Genomic DNA, 20,221 nt, shown 5'->3' with positions numbered 1-20,221 from the left:
ATAAAACATAGACATATATAACACAAACACTGAGACTTCAATCCCAATACCAAGAACAACTTCTATTATCACTTAACACAACAAAACATTCACATAAGCTCCATACTAAAAACAATACTATATAACCCAAAACACGTTATCAAACAAAAGTACACAAGCCTTGTAATCAAACCTACCACCTCAAAGGAATGGAACATTGAATCTCCAAATTGTTCCTCTCCCACTCCATAACTAGAAAGATCCCCTTTGGCCTACAAATTTTACACCATGTAGCCACCCACTCTCTAACTTTTTCCATGAATACTTCCAAATTTTAGGAACTTGGTCCATATCAGCATGATTTTAGGTCACATGGATTACATATTGAGTGTACCCGTGTAGCCCCCGCCACTCACAAAAGACTGTAGAGATGTGTCCCTCTACATAACACAAACGTAAACACACTCTACTCTAGAGATACGTGTATGGAGATGCAATATGTCTAATCCAAAGCACCAATATCTAATGTCAAATGGTTGGTGTCTGAAGTTTTTAAAATGTTTAGGATTAGGGTACCGAGAGGGAGATGTGATTCTATGCAACATAAAGACAAAAGATGATGAAAGGAACCCTAATTTCCTCCTTTACCCTAATCGTCTTAAACCTTTCTCTCTCTTGCCCGATTCTCCGCTCATGTATATCCATCCATTGGGTGGGTGTAGTATATCTATGCCCTTCACTGAATGCATGGAAGATGAATAAATGAACCAACACTGCCGTTTATGTTGAATTTCAGCAACGGCCATTATTAGCATAAGAATTCACACAAGTTTCAGTGGTTGCCCATCAACAACAGGTTAACATGGTGAGTGAGTTCAGTCAATGCATTGCTAGAATTCACTCCATCAGTTAGGCCGTCTTTCAATTGCAATTCTATGCCTCTTTTTTCGGTTTTGTTTTTGCTTTTTATGGATCTAAAGACTCTTGTTTTTCCACGCTTAATACCATCTTAGGTGTTCAATTGTCTTAAAAAATGGAAACAGAGTAGCTGAAATTCGGTGAATTTTACTCAAGCCTTTATTTTAATCTTTACAGGTGGGATATGCGATTTGTGGAACAGAGTCTGAGAAACCAGCTTGGCTGGATTGCTTGCTGACTGAAAAATTCTTTGTGGGATGCCCAAATCATGAAAGTGCTAAGAAGAATGAGAAGAACATATTTTGTTTGGATTGTCTAAGAAGTATATGTCCACATTGTCTCTGTGTACACCGCACTCACCGCCTTCTTCAGGCAATTATCTTAGCTCTGATCTATTTTCAGAACTAATTTGGCCTTTTTTTCCCCCACAGATTCAGGAGTTTTTGTTCTACAAAATGTTTTACTTAATAAAATTTCCTATTCACGGGGTATTTAGTTGTTTGAAGGTTGCTGTTTAGGCTTTTTAGTTTGAAAATGAATAATTTGACAACATTGTTTGTTTCTTGATTGCTGGTTGTATGAAAGCAAATAATTCAAGCAAGGAATGTTTTCCTAACATTATTGAGGTGGGGAATTCTTTGTGCAGATAAGGAGATATGTGTACCATGATGTAATTAGGCTGGATGACATGGAGAAACTGATGGATTGCTCATATGTTCAGGTACAAGTCAGACCAAATTATGAGAGGGCCAATACCCTCTCATCAATTACTTAAGATCTGGCCTTTCTATTGTAGGCTCGATTGCACATATTCATTTTGGGTGTTTGAATTCGTGGTTGTTATTGCAGACATGATTGCAAAATATATTTTGGGTGTTCGAATTCATGGTTGTTATTGCAGACAGGAATGCAAAATTGGTTTTTTGGGTGTTTGAATTCATGGTTGTTATTTCAGGTGAAAAAATAGGGTGTTTGGTTTAATGGTGTTTTGTTTGCTGTTTGTAGGCCTACACTACTAACAGTGCAAAAGTAATCTTCTTGAATCAAAGGCCCCAGTCAAGGCCTTTCAAGGGATCTGGTAATATCTGCAGCACATGTGAAAGGAGCTTGCAGGAGCCCTATCTCTTCTGCTCACTTGGTTGTAAGGTGAGAGGCTATTCTATGTTCATTCAAATAAAAAAATTAGTATAACTGTGATGTAACTGGTGTTACCCATTTAGCCTAATGATTAATTAAAACCGTTTGTATTTTGTGAAATAGTAACATACTATTCATTTTTTGAATTCAGCGTGTTGTTTTGATTTTCAAACCTTTTTACAGCTGGGACATGATAGCTTTTAGTAATTGTCTTGAGTTTTCTTATTAACGGGTATTTTATAATCTGCCATTTGCACATAAACATTTCTTAGAAATCAACCATCTTCTTAATTGTCCGAATTTTTAGAGGAAAAAACATGTATATTAAAATAGTTTATCAACGGTTAAAAAGGACAACTGACCCCTTAGATTGTGCAAAGTTTCATCCTGGCAGCACCGTTAAACAGAGACTGACAAAATTACTGACGCAACTTACAGTCTTTAATAATGGCAGCCATCAAAGCTGCATGGATCACGCTTGTGGGGATGCATTATGTTTGACATTTTGAAGGGCTGCTAACATGCTTTGTTTGGTCTGTCTTGACTGAACTGCCAGTTATGAAACTCTACACATGCTAAAAGAGATTGTCCTGAATAATTCAAGCTCAGCTTGGTTCGAGTATGACATTGTTACCAAAAATTAAGTTTCTGAGTTTTTTTTTCAAATTTATAGATTCCAATTTATAAGCAGTAGTTCATACTGAACTACTTCAAAGAAATGCACGATAACAATAGTTAATAAGTTTGACTGGGTCAAATTCATAATTTATGAGTCGGTAGTTCACATCATGAGTAGGTCACAAAAACCCATCTCATGAGAATAAATAATTAACGAGTCTCACTAAAAAAATAACTTTGTTGAATCACCATAGAAATATTATAATTTGACGTAGTGAAGAAAGTGCCTCTTAAGAATTTATTAAATATAAAGTGATTTATTCTAATAATTTCTTATACCTTGCTACAGTGTTAGTGTTCTGTTCACTTAATGAATCTGGTCTATTGTTTGAACATTTTGAGTTGGATAAATTGCTCTGTTTTCTACTATTTTTAATGGGCATTTTGAATTGGGTAATTGGTTAGATAAGGCTGGATCTATGGTGAGTTTATCTGTACTGATGGGTTCCAGATTTTCCTTGAAATTTGATTTGCAGGTGGATTACATAGTTAACAACTGCAAAGATCTGAGCAAGTACTTACACGAGTGTGAGTATTTAGCTCTCTCAGATTTTGTGTTTGCTCACTCTGATGGTGTGTGTGCATTGAGGGAGGAGGAGGATGGATTGATGACACCGAATTCAACATTGGATAATACATTTCTGCGCACATCATCTGGGTCCAGTGAGAGTGAGGAAATGGAGTATCGAATGTTTGGTTGCACCGCTACAACTGAGTTTGTGAAGAAGAAGAGGAGTGCCATTGGAGTTTGTGAGGCAGCAATGAATGCAGAATCTCTTAATAGAAGAAAAAGCACCCCTCACAGATCTCCATTCTATTGAGTCATTCCCATTCTCTCATATATTTGTTATATTTATTTTTATTCATACATGGAGGCTCTTTAGATGTAGGCGTGAATTCCTTGGTTCTTCTACTTCTTTCTACAAGGAAGTCTCAGCAAGACTGATTCCCAGGTCTTGCAATTTTGGATGTAATGATTGTAATTTATTAGGGTATAAAATGGGAAGAGGGATCCCTCTTCCAGGAGGTAGATAAAATTCCACTAGGGATATAGGTTAGTTGTACTACTGATGTTGAATATGGTAACCTTGGTATATGGATTGAAAAAAGATGTTTGTTGAGTATTAAAAAGATGTACCAATTTTGAGCAGGTTAATATTTACGATTATATTGATTATGATTTTATGTCTTCATTTTGCCTTGGTTGATTGTTTTGATTAAATAATTTGGTCCTCCAATTTATTTTTGCTAAATATGATTAGTTTCTTTATTTATTTAAACATGGTGTAAATAAATATAAAGATTGAGTTATTCTATTTAAATATTGTTGGAATGTGAAGTTATTATAGATAACACCTAGTTGGGGTTGAGTTATCAAATGAGGTTGAATCATTACGAGTCATACGTACTAAATTCAGTAAGTGGTGTATAGTTTGGACTCTACAATTCGGTTGTTATGTGCAACTCGAAGTCACAATTGTTCGTATGTTTCGAACATTCTTATGAATTTTTGACAAATAAAATTGAGACATTTGCCCCTATTTTTTTACTAGTACATTTTTAGTAGGATTTTCTACATAAATTTTAGGTTATGATGCTTATGAACATATTCGTAAAGAGAGTATATATAAGTTGTACAAGATGTCCACAAAAGGAATTTTTCTTGGTTATGTAGAAGGTAAAAGGGGTACATGTTGGACATGGGAGCTTTTCCCATTACCTACTGGAACAAAAGGGGAGCTTTTCCCATTACCTACTGGAACAAAAGATATTAGAAACAAGTGGGTTTTCAAGCTAAAAAAATGAATTAAATGATAACTTAGAGATACATAAAGCTTGGTTGGTGGCCAAGGGTTTTTTTGTAAATCTAGTATAGATTATGATAAAATAAATTTCACTTGTTGTATGTTTAAATACTCTCAGAGTTGTTTTAACTCTTGTTAGTGGTCTTCATATTGAATTAGAACTATTAGATGTTTGGTTCCTTCATGATATGTATAGGGTTTATTGCATGTCAGGCTGATCATTGTGCCTATTTTTAAAGGTACGATGTATTGGAAATAACAATGGGAAAGTAAGTTCTGAGAGGGCAGGGGGGTGCGAGGAGAATCAACACTTAAAACTTTTGCCTCCAAAACATATCGCCAACATTGATCTCATAACTTAACATGTAAATTGAAATAACTTCACATGCATCACATCCATATCATAAAGAAAATAACACATAACACAATAAATTGGCTACCCAAAAACCCTCCAATGAGAAGGTTAAATTGAGGTGGCGATGACGCACAAATCTTCACGACCGCAGTTGTAAAGTGGAGCCAATTATAGCTACAAAATATTTGGTCATAAGCTATGATCTACCCTATGAGTGGTTTGCCCTATTAAAGGCTTACAAAGGCTATTAGGTCTCACATTGGTAAAGGATTTCAATTCATAATTAAGCAAGCACTCAGTTAAAAGATTTACAATAGCCTGTTAGGACTACTTGGTTAAAAGATTTACTCTACATCACCTGTTAGAATGATTCAACACCTAAACTTCGATTAGCACCTTTCTGCTTGATATTAGATCTCCTCTTTATTGATTGAATCCTAATCCTTTTGATTAGATCTATCCTTTATAATCCTCTTACTGCTTGTCTTTGTTTCTCTTAGACTGATTCTACTTTGCATAACTCTATCATAAGTATCGTAGTCACCATGAATGCTCTTTCAACACTTAGCATTTGTCTCCTCTCATAATGATAAACTCCTTAGGGTTTGACTTTCTTAAATAAACCTAGGTGGAGATGGATCAGGTTAGAATCAATGGTTGTGATTGATCCTTATTGCCACCTAATGTTCCCTTAATCTGATTGGTTACATGTATTGCATAGGGATTCAAAATATGACTCCATACTTATCTCTTATAATCATAAATTCATGATTATGGCGGCAACAAATAGTTTGCATAGGAGTTTGTGCCATAACAAACAACTATGCCAAAAAATTCTTAGCATGAATGTTGATGATACTACTTTGGGGGAGTATCCTAAGCATTGGAGAGTATTGACATGTTGCATTCATAACTATGTTTGCTACTAATGTCAACATAGTATGGTTTCTATAAAGATTGGTCTTGAGTAGCAGACAAAGATCTTAATGGTACGAACAATATTGTGATTATCTGGTGATGTTAAGTCATGGACATGTTCTACACTATGTCCTGGTGATGTGGTGAAGTGCACAAAGTCTAAGTCGAAGATGTATGGAAGTTGTACCTAATTTATAGAGAGCAATTCAGAGACAGAGTATTGGGAAAGTAGTTCTCGATGTTTGTTTGTTATCTTACATTTGAGATGCAATGAGAAGATGTTCAACTAGGAAGTGACAGAGGATAGTCTATTGATGACGTCAGTGAGTGCGCAAGCCTTAGTATCACACGTGTGAAATTTTGTATAGACTGTCAGTCAACAATACTATCATAATTGAAATTAATTAATTATCTTATTATAATTAATTGGGAAAGCCTAAAGGCCGACTCAAGGAATTATTTTGAAGATATGGTATAAAGGAAAGATGTTTTCCTTGATTGTAAATTGTGTGATAAACTAAAGTGCGAAGTGTGAAAAGGAGCAAAGCATTTGGTAAATGCATGTAAGCGATCAAAGCGATTATTGGATGCAAGTTCTGTGATCTGGTTACAAGATCAGGAGTAGAGGTTCGTTTGATAGGACAAAGGAAGAGGAAGGAAGTACATTTCATTTATATTATTCTACAAGGAATAATACAAAGATCATTTGGACAGTGGGTTCATTGGTCTTGCCCTTGAAGCTATTTGGGTAGTGGGTCCACCTGTCTTCCACAACTTCTAAGAGGGTTGGCACAACTCCTAATAGGGTCATCCTCTAACAAGGAACATTTGTATTAGTACATCATCTTGTGGGTACCATCCTCGTCGGGGTTTTCCCTCTGATGAAGGGTTTCCCTAGTTAACATATCTTGTGTTATTGTGTATGAGTATCTTGTTGTGGTTTTTGATTGTATTGCTCGTATGGTTAAAGTTTAATAAGGTTGATAATTGTGATATTACTTGGATAATTGATTCACCACCCGCCCCCCCGACACCCGAGTTATATCAATGGACTATATATTCTAACAAAATTGTTCACTCAACATCCAAAGGCTCTAATGCTTGGCCTTTGCCGTGTTCTAAATGTTGTAACTTGCCTTCTATAGAACTTGACACTAATTGTTACTCAACACTTGAATAGCTCGACATGTATAAAATTCTTGACACTTTGGTGACTTGACACATACTATCTACTTGACACCGATTAGTCATATTACTCAAATTTACTATCTATATACTTATGCTTAGCATGCTTTGATCACTTGGCTCACACTAATTGCTCAGCTCACTCTAATTGCTAATCGCTTAGCATGCACTATACACTATAAATCTGTTAGATAATGACTATCTGTTTTGTCTCTATTTTGTCAAAACCAAAATGAGATCAACAATCTTCCCCTTTGACATGAGTAGAAAAAACACTTTGTCATGGCATATACATCCTTATTTTGTGCATAAGTCAGACAATGTATATATGCTACTCAAGTTCTAGATAAAACTTTCAAAATTTGCAAAATTTACATTTGTATAAAAAATGTTGTCTCTATCTTCCATACCTTATTACTCCCCCTGAGTAAGTACTTTGTTTCTATGTTTGCTTCAATTACTCTTGCCAAGTAGATATCTGCCTTGACAAACATTTGATTCAAAAAATTTATAATCCCTCTTTTTTGACACTTATGTCAATTAGCTTGTAGACTGACAATGTGTTTATCCAAAAATGGTTTGTGTAGCTTCATTATTATCTTCAATGTTGCATCCCAATTTCTTGTTGCCGCATCTAGGGATTGATATTGAATGTCTAGCTATGCAACAAGGTCAACTAAGCCTTTATGTGTAGAAATATGGGAATATTTCTTCAATAGTGTCTCAGCATAGGCTAGTTCCTTGTGTAATACTTCAATGTGAGGTGTCAATATGAATTGGATACTGATCAGAGTAGACCAAATATTTGCATCTTGTGCTTGCAACTCGGCAAGCCTACTTTGAGATGACAGTAACCTCTAAAAATGAAACTAACTATTACCTAAAGATTGGTGTAGTGTGGTACCTGTAATTTTCAAATCTCCCTACATCTAGTCTATAGCTAGTTGAGTCTCCTTAGTAAATATCTCAACATTGCATAACTTCATGTATAGAGAGAAAATGTTTTCTAACACCTTCTTTACATTTTCCATTTTGGTTGCTAGATCAACCTATCTGAGTGCAATAGCACTAGATATCTTCTCCAAAACCTTGGTACAAAAATTCCTTTTAGACCATTCTAATAATTTGACATTTGTGTCTAGGTTTTCATCCTTAATCTTGTCAACAATGTTGACAAGTTTCTCTATAATAGGCATATCTTCAATTATTTTTGGGAGGCTAAAAGCATCAATGAATATGTGTTTGATTTCATGCAAAAAATTCTTTTGCTTATGCTCCCTCAAGATTTCTTGCCTCTTCTTCCTTTGTAAAGCATGTTGAAGAATGCTCATTTCTTCAATTGTGATTGTGTTCAAATCAAACTTTGGTAGCTCAATCACCTCATTAAGCTTACACCCTGAAATGATGTAACTTCAACACTCTTGAGTGTGTTGGAACCCAACCTTGACAGTGGAATATCCTATGTAGTCAGCCTCTGAAGAGCTTGACTACTGATAGGAGATGTAGAGACTGGTAAAGTAACCAATGTCTGTATGGCAACTTTCTCCTCAAATGTAGTAGTCAACTTATCCTCTTCAGTCTTTTCTCCTTCTTGCTTAACTTCAACTTGAGGTGGTGGAATAGGTGTAGGACTTGCTTCCTTACCCTTGTTCTCTTTTGTTCCATCCTTGTCAACAATCTCTAGAGCTGGTAATCTTGAATTATTTAGGCTCGACAATGATGTAGCTACTAGTTGTGCCTCTCGCTCTTTCATCTAAATGACAACTGTTGGCATTGCAAATGGTGTCTTCAATGTAACATCTTCCTATTTAAGGTTTACACTTTGATCTGTATGTAGATCCTATGATTCCTTTTCCTTTACCTCTATAGTTTGTGGGGGTATATTTGATTTGTTTTGTGGTTCCTCCCATGCAAATGCAACTTCTGCCTTTTGAATCTCGTCTACTCTCACCAATATTGGATTACCACATGAAATTGCTACATTGGTAGAGTCTTGTAGAATTTTCTTCAAATCATCTTCAATCAAAGGATTAACAGTCTATGATGTAGTATCACTAAGTCCTGTTGACTCTCTTGGTCATCATGTGGGGGATTGGCACTCAAAACTTATATGTCTTGTACATCTTGTTGCCCTTCTCTAGCTATGGCTTCCTCTATTTTTCCTTCAATTCCTTCCAAAGTACCTTCCTTAATTGGGTTCTCTTTATCAGTAACTACAACTGCTTGCTCATGTTTCTCAGTTATTGCTTTAGTAGATAACCCATAAATAGATTTCTAAATTCATGTACTCTTAGATACTACATCTTCTACTTTCTTCTTTAAAATTTGGAATGCTTTGTATTTGGGAGAAAATTTCTCTTTGTACTTCTCCGTTGCCTTATTAATCATTTTCTTATCCAATTTAGGCATCACTTGGGCTAAAGTGGTTTCCCTAATTTGTCTTTCAATATTTAAACTGAATTGCCACTTTTGCTCAACTCTATCATATAAACTCTTTGGTAATGAGTAGGCAATCTCTAGAGGAGTGGTCTTAAAAGTTACCATCATGTGATATATGGCCTCCTCTATAGCATTTTTCTCTACACTTCCTAGATTATCAAAATCAACATGTGTGAAACTTGACAAAGCTGCATTGGTGTTAATATTTTCATAAAAGTTATCAATGTCAAAAGAGGGATTGTGGCTTACCACTTTGAATTGACTCAATCATCAGACTATGTCTTCTTCTCATCTAAATCTTCTTGTGGCTTATACTTCTTCCTCAATCTCTTGAAAGTCTTTTGAGCAGGGTAGTTTAGCTCTGCTATGACATTTTCTCTTTTCCCTTTAGGCTTTACAACTTCTTTAGCCTATGTAGTGGCTTCCCTAGTGCTTGACCTAGTTAAAGGTGTAGCTGGATTTTGTGAAGACTATTCACGATCTTCTTTGGTTTCTCCATTGCTAGTTTCTTTTCTTTTCTCTTCTTCCTGGCAACCTTAGGTGCTTCCTCAGCTTCTTCTCCCTTGTCACTTTCTACATCAGCATCTTCACCCAAACCTTTTGTAATTTCCAAAGGTCTTTGACATTGTGCTTCTTCTTCATCATTTTCTTCTTCTTCTTCTTCTTCTACTTCCTCACCACCTTCACCAAACTTCTCTTTAAGCTTCTTTACTATCTTGTTCTTCTTTTTTATTATAGAGGTAGTTTGTAAATTTATTGTTATTCTTGATTTAGTAAACTTCTCCTTAAGCTTCTTTGCTATCTTGTTCTTATTTCTGATTACTGAGGGAGTTTGTAAATTTATTATTATTCTTGATTTAGCCTCATCATAGTTTCTAAAGGATACAACATCCTTGTCAATTTCCTCAGCCAATAGAGTTGTAATAGCTACAGAGGCTTTATCCATATATATTCATATGGCAAGGGTTTTAACCATCTAACTCTAGGTATTGCTACTTGCACATATGTGTAATCTGCATCAACTAGGAAATACACATCATTGTAATGTTGTTATACTAATGATACATGTATCTTGAATCTTTGCTTCATGGATTTCTTCAAATCCTCAAAATAACTAGTTATTACTGACTCAAAATTATCTCCAAGTTGCTCAATGAGCTCTTCTATTTATTGTGTTACTGACCTAATTGTCTTCCAAGAAATTTTACCAAAAGTGGGGAATTTGTTTTGCACATAGAAAAATATTTAAACAATTAAAGATCCAAACTTACAATATGCACTTTTGGCCTTCTTGATGGCTTCCATATTTTCTGACAATTGTTGAAGTTGCAACTCGGCTAGGTCATATGAATGGTCTCTCTTTACAATCTTGTAGCTGAGGTGAATTGCCATACAGGAAACACTATTTAGTCAACTTGACTGAAAGAATTTGTGAGCTATCACTCTGATTGCAAAGGCTACCAAGAGGTCTGAAATTGTATCAATTAACATCCCTCGCTTGTTCCATATGAGACCTATGTTCTTCTTAATAACCTCCTTTGCATCACTCTACATGCTCTTCAGTCTATCTAAGGTATGGTACCCTGATACTCTATGTACAATCCTTTTTGTAGTCCTAATTGGTCCATTCTCTAACCAAATTTTGATTTTCATGTATACGAGTCAACACAATTCTAATCCATTCAATTTTAAAACCTTGAGGAAAGTCTAGGGCATGTGTCAACCCTTTTTTCTTGACAATCTTATTTTCCTCCTTCAAAAATCCATTGTCACATAACTTTTGATAGGTTCCTCTAATCTCCAAGTTTCCAACTTCTCTAATCTTTCTAGTTTAGCAACATCTAACATCTTGAACCATTAAGATCTTTGGTGGTATCATTGATAACACACCAGACAAATCTCCCTTGTACGCAATCTCAAAAATAGCTTGCAATGGGGGTTGTCTCACATAATTACTAATTAACTAAACACTGGAAACTTGCTTCCCCTCTTTCCTAATTATTCCAGAAGAGCTAGCTACCATTTCAACTTCCTAGGGTTTGTAGATTGAAAAAAAGTTATATAGTTTAAAACAAGCACCAAGGTGTTGGTACAAGTGGTTTGGTTCCTTCATGATGTGTATAAGGTTTATTGCATATGAGGCTGGTCATTGTGCCTATTTTCAAAGGTACAATGATGATAGTTTTACTATTTTACTTATGTATGTAGACAATTTGTTGGTTATAGGTCCCAAGATGGGAAAAATCATTCATTTAAAAATGCATCTTGCTAGGGAGTTTGACATCAAGGACTTAGGAAGCGTAAAACATATTCTTAGAATGAGGATACATAGAGACAACAATAACATAAAATTATGGTTGTCACAAAAGACTTATATTGATGCAGGAGCATCCTAGGCTTGCTTGTAATCTTGCATGTTGAGGGTGTTTGGATTTGGAGTTGTGGACTCAGTCACCAAAGGAGTGGTGCTCGATCACTATTGGGTGTGGTGTTGGTCGAGGTGCTTGATCATTGAAGGAGATCAATTGCTTAAGAGCTTGACAAATACTATTTGTAGCACCTCTCCCTTTTTATTTTTGTAAGTCATCCTAAAGGATGCAACCTTGACCATCTTTCTTGGTGAGTGGTCATGCTTGGGAGCTTGAGTGGTCTACACCCTTGAGGTGATTAGATCAATGTTACTATATCAGTTGCTTTGATTATGCTTATGGCTGATTTATGAGATTATGATGTGTTATCTGTTTCACTGAAGTTTGTGCAAGTGGTTACCAGGATTAATGTGGTATCATGATGTTGTTCTGTGATTACCCGGAGATGTGTGCATAGATTGAATTGTTTATTTTTACCTTGCTACACTAGACTAGGATCCTATAGTAGTGGTTAGTCATGTATATGACCATGTTTACTTATGTGTTTTAAGTGCCTTTTTATGATGTTTAAACAACCATAATTAAATGCTTAAATATTAGAAATCAATTTTCCATGTTAGATTACTATGTTGTTCAGTTGATCATATCTGCATGATGATGCCTTTTTGAGATGACAATATGTTTTTGTGATGATATTTGGACATATTCTCTAATTACACTTATTTGTTGGATTAATGCTATGGTTATTACTTCATTCTTGCTTTGTGATGCTTTATGCGCAAGTGAGTGATGTAAATAGATTATTTTAGTATAATTAAATAAATGGTTAAATTGGGTTATTTAATGCATTTATTTCTTTGGCTATGTTATTATATGCAATTACAATTGATCATGTTCTTTAGTGTACAAGATTTATGTCCTTGGTAGTAGCATATGGAGTTAGTGATTCAGCTATTCATATTTAACCAATGTCATCCATGTATGGTTGATGTATTCTATTTAATTGTTAAATTAAACCTTCCGATGATTTGATAAATCCGAACTCATTTGCATTATGTGATTAGACCTATGAATGCATCTGCGCATTTAGAGGTTTGCATTGTCACGAAAGTTATTAAGGAATTCAATGATTTTGGTTTAAGGGATTTTGGGACTTTGGTTTTATTTAATTTTAATTTCTTGCAGGTTTTCCATAGATGAATTCCAATTACTTGGAATAAGCTATTTTCATTTGAGTTGATTTAGGGTTTAACTAGGTTGGCTAGTTATTTAACCTAATCAATTATTCACTTGAAAAGTGAATAAGTATCCAAAAAGAAATTTAATTCCTCACTTTTCACTTTTGAATTAGAAACTTTGAGAGTAAAACTTAAAATTCTCTTCATGAGGAATTATTGTTCTGTTCGTTATGGGAGCTATGGGTGTGGGATTGTCGCAAGATCGATCTCCTTGGATCTAACTAGGGGAGACCTTGGATTGCCATGATTTTTAGCTACTTCTGTAGGATTTTTATTTTATGGTTCATATTCTTGTTTTTCCTTTTTGGCTATGAGATAGGGCCCTCTCATTTTAATGTTTCAATTCTATTTCTACTCTTGTTTTTGGTAGTCATTTGTTAGGAGGTTGAGAACTACTATTCCCCTCTATTTTTGAGTGCTAGCTCTACTTGGTTGGATGACTATTAGCATTTCCCTATTTTCCAAGATGAGGGTTTGAGGTTTTGCACCGTTATCCTGGTTGTTTTTGCATATGGACTCCAAACCTAGATTTTATTGGATTTTTCTGACTTTTGTGCCCTAAGACCAAATGGGTTTTATTTTTTATGTTTTCAATTTTTGGAGTTTTCACCTCAATTTGCATGCCACCCAGTTTTCTTGGGTTTTCTTGGCATGATGTTGGTCTTGGACTTGGATTATCTGTAGGATGTCAGTTAGACCATTTTAAAACTTTTATGTTGCATTGGGATGTGTGTCACATTCATACTCTTGACTTTGTGTTTGGTTGAGTAATTTTACACCTGGTGTTATTGTTTCTTTTGGACCCTTGTTTTTATTTCGTAGACACTAGTGTACGTGTAGAATCCATACTTTTGGATTGAGATCGGTTGAGTGAGTTCATGATGTTTGGTCATGATACATCATTGGGATTCATGTAGAATCTATACTCTTGGATTGAGGCTGGTTGAGTGAGTTCATGATGTATGGTTTTTTTTTTTGGGATTCATGTAGAATCCATCCTACGGAGTCTATTTTCAGTTGAGTGTTATTTTGCATTGTGTTCTCATCCAGTCCTGGTGTTATGATCTTCGTGATAGTGGTGTGCCCCACTCGAGCATATGCACATGCATTTATCAGGTGACTTGCGAGCCCCAATCTTCTGTGGTACTTTTGGGAGTTATGATCATTTGGGGTTGGTTTGGGAAAATGCATGCCTATGGGTACTCATCATTGGATGAGCATGGGTAGGGTAGGGTAAAACCATGGAGGGGGTTTCTATTTTCATAGCTTAGTGACTATTTCCTGAGGTTTGGCATGCAAAATTTTTAATCAAGTGATATCTAAATAAAATACTATGTGATAATAAAACTTAAGATAATAAAATGTAAAGTGAGCAATCGATTCAGTTTGAGGACACTTGTTAAGTGAGCACTTGATTTATTTTGAGGACACTTGTTAAGTGAGCACCCAATTTAATTTTAGAACACTTGTTATGTGTGAGGACCCGATTAAGTTTGAGGACATAGTGCGAGAGCCTTCTGTTGAGGAGTTGAGCCATAGGATTGGAGTTTGGGCTTTTCAATGCCAAGTGACTCTTCATGTTGTCAAACTCTACATAGTTACCCTTTGAGTGTCTGACTAAGATCTATTGTACTTGCATTGTTTCATGATCTTGGTTTTACTCATCTTACTATCTGGCATGAGTTTTATCCATGGATGTCTATTTTATGTGTGGTTTTGGTTGAATCATTATCTCCATTAGTATGGTGGGAGTGGACCTATGGGTTCACATGGTTGGGAAGCGTGACTACCTACACCACTACTGGGGACCAATGTATAGAGACAGTCTATTTCTAGTTGAGACCGATGCTTGATGCTTCATTCTATATATTTAGGATTTTGGAGTATGCTTCCTTGTGATTTATGATTTTATTGGAATGCTTGGATATCATATTTAGATGATGTTAGTTGTTTTATGCATTTCTTTATTCTGATGTTTAGCATATGATTAAATGATGTGATTTACTTAGTTGGAGTATCTATTTCTTATTGTATTAGCATGTTAGATTTCCTGTTCTTTTGATATTATTATATTTTAGTAGTGACACCCTCATAAGAGCGCTCTGACTATCTAGTTGGTAGTTTGGGATGTTACGCATGAGGAATGGCTAGAACCTTCAAGGTCTCATGATGCTATTATGGTTGGGAGGAACAACACATGATTTTTAGTTGTGTTGGTGCTTTATTGTTTATGTTTTCCTTCATATGATGTTTGGTTTATGAACCATGTATGCACATTGTGATGTTTCTTTCTGCATGTTCCTTCATATGTTGTTATGGATTAGATAGATAGTTGTATTCTACTTCTTTTTGTGTGATGTTTGGTATTTCATGCATTCTAGTGTCCAAGCCTCGATTATAATGGATCTAGTACTCCCCAATGTGGAGGTTCTAACTCTTTTTCCCTTTTGATTGTTTGTTGGGTTGTTTCTTTTCAATCTTGGGTGACAATGGTTCAACATTTGGTGATAATGGAAGAGTATCACATGCCTTAAGAAGAAGGCTCGTATGATACTAGAAAGTATCACACCATAGTAGTGCAAAATATCATACAACACTAGTGAAGTATCACATGGCCATACTAAGAACTATTGCTTGGACATACTGATAAATATCACCTAGCTATAGTGAAAAGTATCACCTTGGCAGAAAGTATCACCTGACTATAGTAAGAAATGTTGCCTAGCTATATTAAAGTGTCACCTAGTTTTCTTGCATAAACCTGCTCAAGAAAACAACATGCATCTCTAGACTTTTAGATTGAGAGTTGATTGGTGTTTTGAGTACCCTTTAGGGTTGCACTCCTTCCTAGTTCAAAAGATGTTTCTATTGGGTTATTTCAATATATGACATGATTCATTTGAGATAGGTTCTAGACCTCTTTGAGATAGGTTCTAGACCTCTTTGAGATAAGATAAAGATTCTTGGAAATTTCAGGGCTTCAAAAATTTAGACTTAACCACTTTTCAGGGCTTCTGGATTTTAGGCTTAGTCAAATTTTAGGATTCAACATCTATATTTCAGCATTTTATTTAGTAGATGAGTGGTGGGAACTTTGAACCCTTGTCTTCTTCTTGACTACTGTTGTTCTCTACTTGTGAATCGTGATTATGATATGTCTTGTAGATATTGGATTGTATGTCTAAGCATGCTAGGAGCTTTTACCTTGGGATTGAAAGAGAATATCCCCTTGGTATGTTCTCGTGATTCATGTAGTCTTGGTTTGTGAGTTATGATTTTGAGCTTGGAGATATTTGGAAGTAGTTATAAGACTTCTGCTGGTGTGGGTGAATATGTGAGTCTTGCCATGTTCCCTCTTCTCATCACCTTTTCTTGGTGTTTCACTATTGCACTTGGTTACTTTCTGTTGTTGTTAAGAAACTTATCTTAAGAAAAAAATTATTTAGTGCATGTTTTATCCTTGTGTTCCAAGGATCTTTGGGTGGGGCATTACATCTAGTATCAGAGCCTATGTTCAGACATTGGGATCTCTATGTATATGTTGCCCATATGGTTGATGTTGCGACTGTGTGAGTGCGAGTGTCTAGGTGAGAGTTTGTGAGTTTTGTTGCTTTGGTATCTACTTGTGATGAACTTGCTTGTCTAGTAGATGCAGCTAGAGTAGTGTGAGGAGAAGGAAGTGAGTCTTTCCTTGCTTTATAGATGGAATTGATGTGCCTTGTTTGGTTGGTTGTGTGTGTGACTCTTTGGATGGAGTGTAATGTCCCATTTTAGGACATTTACTGATTTTTCCTCTTATTTGTATCAATTTTATGATTTTTTTTTATTATCTCCTCTTCAACGTGTGATATTCCATATATATATCAATATTTCATAGAGATGTGTTTATTGATTAATATTAATTATAAATAAGATAGTTATATTATATATTATTATATAAATTATATATGATTATATATTATATTATTTTAATATATAAAAAAGATCTAATATCATATACTAGTGTCATATAGATATATATTAATTGTCTATGATGTAAATATCTAATTATATATATGTATAGTTAATATTTATAATTATATAATGTATAACAATTTATATTTGTATCTTAGTATAATTATAATGTTTTATATAAATTATTGATTATTAATATTATACTCTTTATATATTATTAGCTAATTTATATGCCAAAATGGGGATATCACAGTCCTCCCCTCTCTAATTTGCTTGTCCTCAAGAAAAATCATTCATACACAAACTGTTTCATAGATACAAAACATATCTAAATAAAAAAGTCCTAAATGATTTATGAAATATACATCTTAATGAATGAAAACACAAAACAAACATGATGCAAATAGATGAAGACACAAAGTAAAATTGATGCAGATAGATGAAGACACAAAGCAAATACAATGCAAACAGATGAAGACACATGTTATGCAATTTATTGATTGTGAACCTGCAACCACAAAATATTATTAGTACACATTTATATATAAATTCTCCTTTTTAGGATTTCCTTATATCAATCCCTTGACAAGGTATTTATAGTCTCAATTTAGAGAAAGTGGATCTTATAGTAACTTGTCAATCAAAGTATAATTCATTATAATATTAAATCATCATTTTCTAAGTATGGGAGGAGAAACTATAATAGGGTGCCCTATTACCCAATCATGGGCCTCACCATTCTCCCTCATTATTGTTATCTCTCTCTAATCATCATTTCCAAGATAGTGCCTTTGTATGATGTACCCTAGGGTATTCACTCCACTGTAGGCCTTACCTAGTACCCTTGGATGATGCAACCCAATGCCCATCTCACTGTAGGCCTTACCTAGTACCTTTGAGTGGTGTCACCTAGCCCATTCCATCGCCGGCCTTACCTTATCTTGGAAGGTGATGACCTTAGATAATCTAATTGAATATACTTAACAATATTCTTTGATTATTACCTACCAAATCAATTTCATTTCATTGTAACTAGAATCATTGATATTCAATATTCTTTAGAATAACAAAATGTGTCAATAATAAGAAAGTTAATGATAATAATATTTTATATGATTTAGGATCATGAAACAATCTCCATATCCACTTTCCATATTGAAGTCACTTATCCTGACTGGGGATATTTCCCTTGGTGGCTAATGTCAAACATACATATATAGAGGCAGAACATTTAGTGTTGTAGATTGGAGAGGTCAAATTATACCACTAGTTCAGAGGTATTCCACGTGAGATTTTTTTGCCAATGATTGGCTTTTATCCTTTTCTTCAGTATCTTTTAATGTGTTTTCTCTTTTGTACTGAACATACTATTGGATCATATTGTTGTTTGACAGTGATATTTTATTGAATCCCACCTAATAAACAACAATTATAGTGAGCAACAATATTCCATGACAAAGCTTATGCATTAGAATGGAAGCAATGAGATACTAAGAAGAGGAGATATAAAGAAAAATAAGGTAGGTGTAAACCAAATAAACAAGCCTAGAAAAGAAAAGCCTAAAAAATGTGAAGTTAAGATTGATGGAAAATTGATGGTTTCTGAGGGAATTGATGCCTCTAAAGGGGGGGTCATAGAAACTATGGAAGAGTGGCAACTAATTGTCTATAGAAGCACTAGAAGGAGATATATAAGAAGGAAAGCAAGGAAGGCACTTTCTCAACAATTGGTGGAGTCAGCAACTGGTGCAGATAAAAATCTAGAAGCTAAAACTTTAACTGATGTTTCCAATGAAATGCCTCAACTTGAAACTATAACTCCTAAGGAAAATACAAATACTTCTATTGAGAAAGAGGCTAATCATGAAAACTTATTTAGTGTTAATAATAGCAATGAGACTAGGCTTCATGGTAGTTTGGTATCTTCTAATGACACAGATTCCATTAACAAGATAGCTAATTTAAACATAAAAGAAGGAAAAACTCTAAATGATTCTAGGAGCATCATATTGCAGACACATTTTGTGTGGATGAGATACATGATCTCATTGATGAAGGGAGTTCAAAGGATGAGAGCATAAAACTAGAGGTAGATGGTATGGAAGATAACATAGAGGAAGTGTGTGGTGTAAGTCAAGTGGAATGTCTAAGTTCAAATAATGGAAATTTAACAAGCCATCAAGAGGACAGTGCTAGTGAGCAAAGTTGTCTATGGCTATTTTCAGATTCTACCATTGCATATGCAAAAAATGATTTGGCAATGCAAAACATTATTCTCTAGATGGGACTAAGACTTTTGTCTCCAAATGGCATCCAAGTCAACCAACTACATAGGTGGTTATTTGTTCTTTATAATTCTTTTGTATTCAGGAGATGTAGAAGTGATTGCATTGGTACAAAGGGTTTTGATTGTCAATTTTGGAGATGTAACATATATCAGCAGTTTTCTTTGTTTGATGGGGAGGACTCACTCTCCTAGATTATTCAGGGGAAAAAGTGAAATGCTAATTAATTTTAATTCACACATCTAAGATTAAATAATAAGTTGATTTTTTTGTAGGTGGGTACTGAAATGTCATGCATGTAATGGAGTCACTGTAGATGTGAGCAGAATTTTTTTTCCAATGTGTGGAAATGGTGGTACTTTGAGGAAAATATCAGTTAGTGTAGGGGGGAATGGTGTAGTGCAAGCTAGTCACCAACCACATATAAGGATATGAGGCACTAGAGTATGCAAAATCACTTCTCTTTCCACTTTTTCTTAATTTTTCATAAATTTTCAATCATCTAATTTTTATTTTCTTAGGTGGATGAATAAAGAAGAGCCCATTTTGAGTATGATTTTAGAATCATAGAGCCCATTCTGAGTATGATTTTAGAATCATAGTTGAAGAAAAAAACTCTATGTTTCTTATAATTTAAGTTACTAGGATCCCCTATTTGAGGTTGGGTTTTGGTTTGGTTCTCCAGGTTCAACCACTTCTTTCCCCTTAATACCTCCTTATGCTCCACCTTTTCTTCATCCTTCTTATATCAAAGGTTCCTTTTGAAATGTTCTCTAGGGTTGCACCCAAATTTATTCCTTTTAGGGAGATCTAAAGAGTTTGTGTCTAACAAAGAGGAGTTCTTTATCAGTGGTGTAGATCTGAGTTGGGTCCCATTCAAATCAGCTATGCTACCGAAGAAAAGAGGACTGGAGCTCAATTTGGTCTCATTAGTTAGCAGAGAAATAAAATAAGTTTCTTT

The 20,221-nt window shown here is 34.8% G+C and overlaps 1 protein-coding gene and 1 pseudogene across 1 annotated transcript; both read left to right on the top strand.

Moving 5' to 3' along the window:
- The first annotated feature begins 666 nt into the window (after positions 1-666).
- On the top strand, positions 667-3,889 carry LOC149564759 (protein RGF1 INDUCIBLE TRANSCRIPTION FACTOR 1-like). The gene is made up of 5 exons (XM_089818355.1): positions 667-844; positions 1,075-1,269; positions 1,544-1,618; positions 1,903-2,043; positions 3,189-3,889. The coding sequence occupies exons 1-5, from the start codon at positions 842-844 to the stop codon at positions 3,531-3,533; spliced, it is 759 nt and encodes a 252-aa protein (XP_089674481.1). The 5' UTR covers positions 667-841; the 3' UTR covers positions 3,534-3,889.
- A 4,843-nt stretch (positions 3,890-8,732) lies between these two features.
- LOC149564758 (RNA-binding NOB1-like protein) lies at positions 8,733-19,695 on the top strand (annotated as a pseudogene).
- The last annotated feature ends 526 nt before the right edge of the window (positions 19,696-20,221 follow it).

This window comes from Cupressus sempervirens, chromosome 3 (assembly GCF_028749045.1).
Source record: "Cupressus sempervirens isolate cs-2001-9-10 chromosome 3, ASM2874904v1, whole genome shotgun sequence".
Classification (NCBI taxonomy): domain Eukaryota; kingdom Viridiplantae; phylum Streptophyta; class Pinopsida; order Cupressales; family Cupressaceae; genus Cupressus; species Cupressus sempervirens.
The sequence above is the reverse complement of the archived record's forward strand: the minus strand, read 5'-3'. Positions and strand labels throughout refer to the sequence as shown.

What these genes read in the sequence shown, in the direction of transcription:
- LOC149564759 (XM_089818355.1), top strand. An exon ending in GCACTCACCGCCTTCTTCAG is followed by an intron (nt 1,270 to 1,543) that starts GCAATTATCTTA and finishes TTCTTTGTGCAG; the next exon opens with ATAAGGAGATATGTGTACCA. An exon ending in TCTGCTCACTTGGTTGTAAG is followed by an intron (nt 2,044 to 3,188) that starts GTGAGAGGCTAT and finishes TTTGATTTGCAG; the next exon opens with GTGGATTACATAGTTAACAA.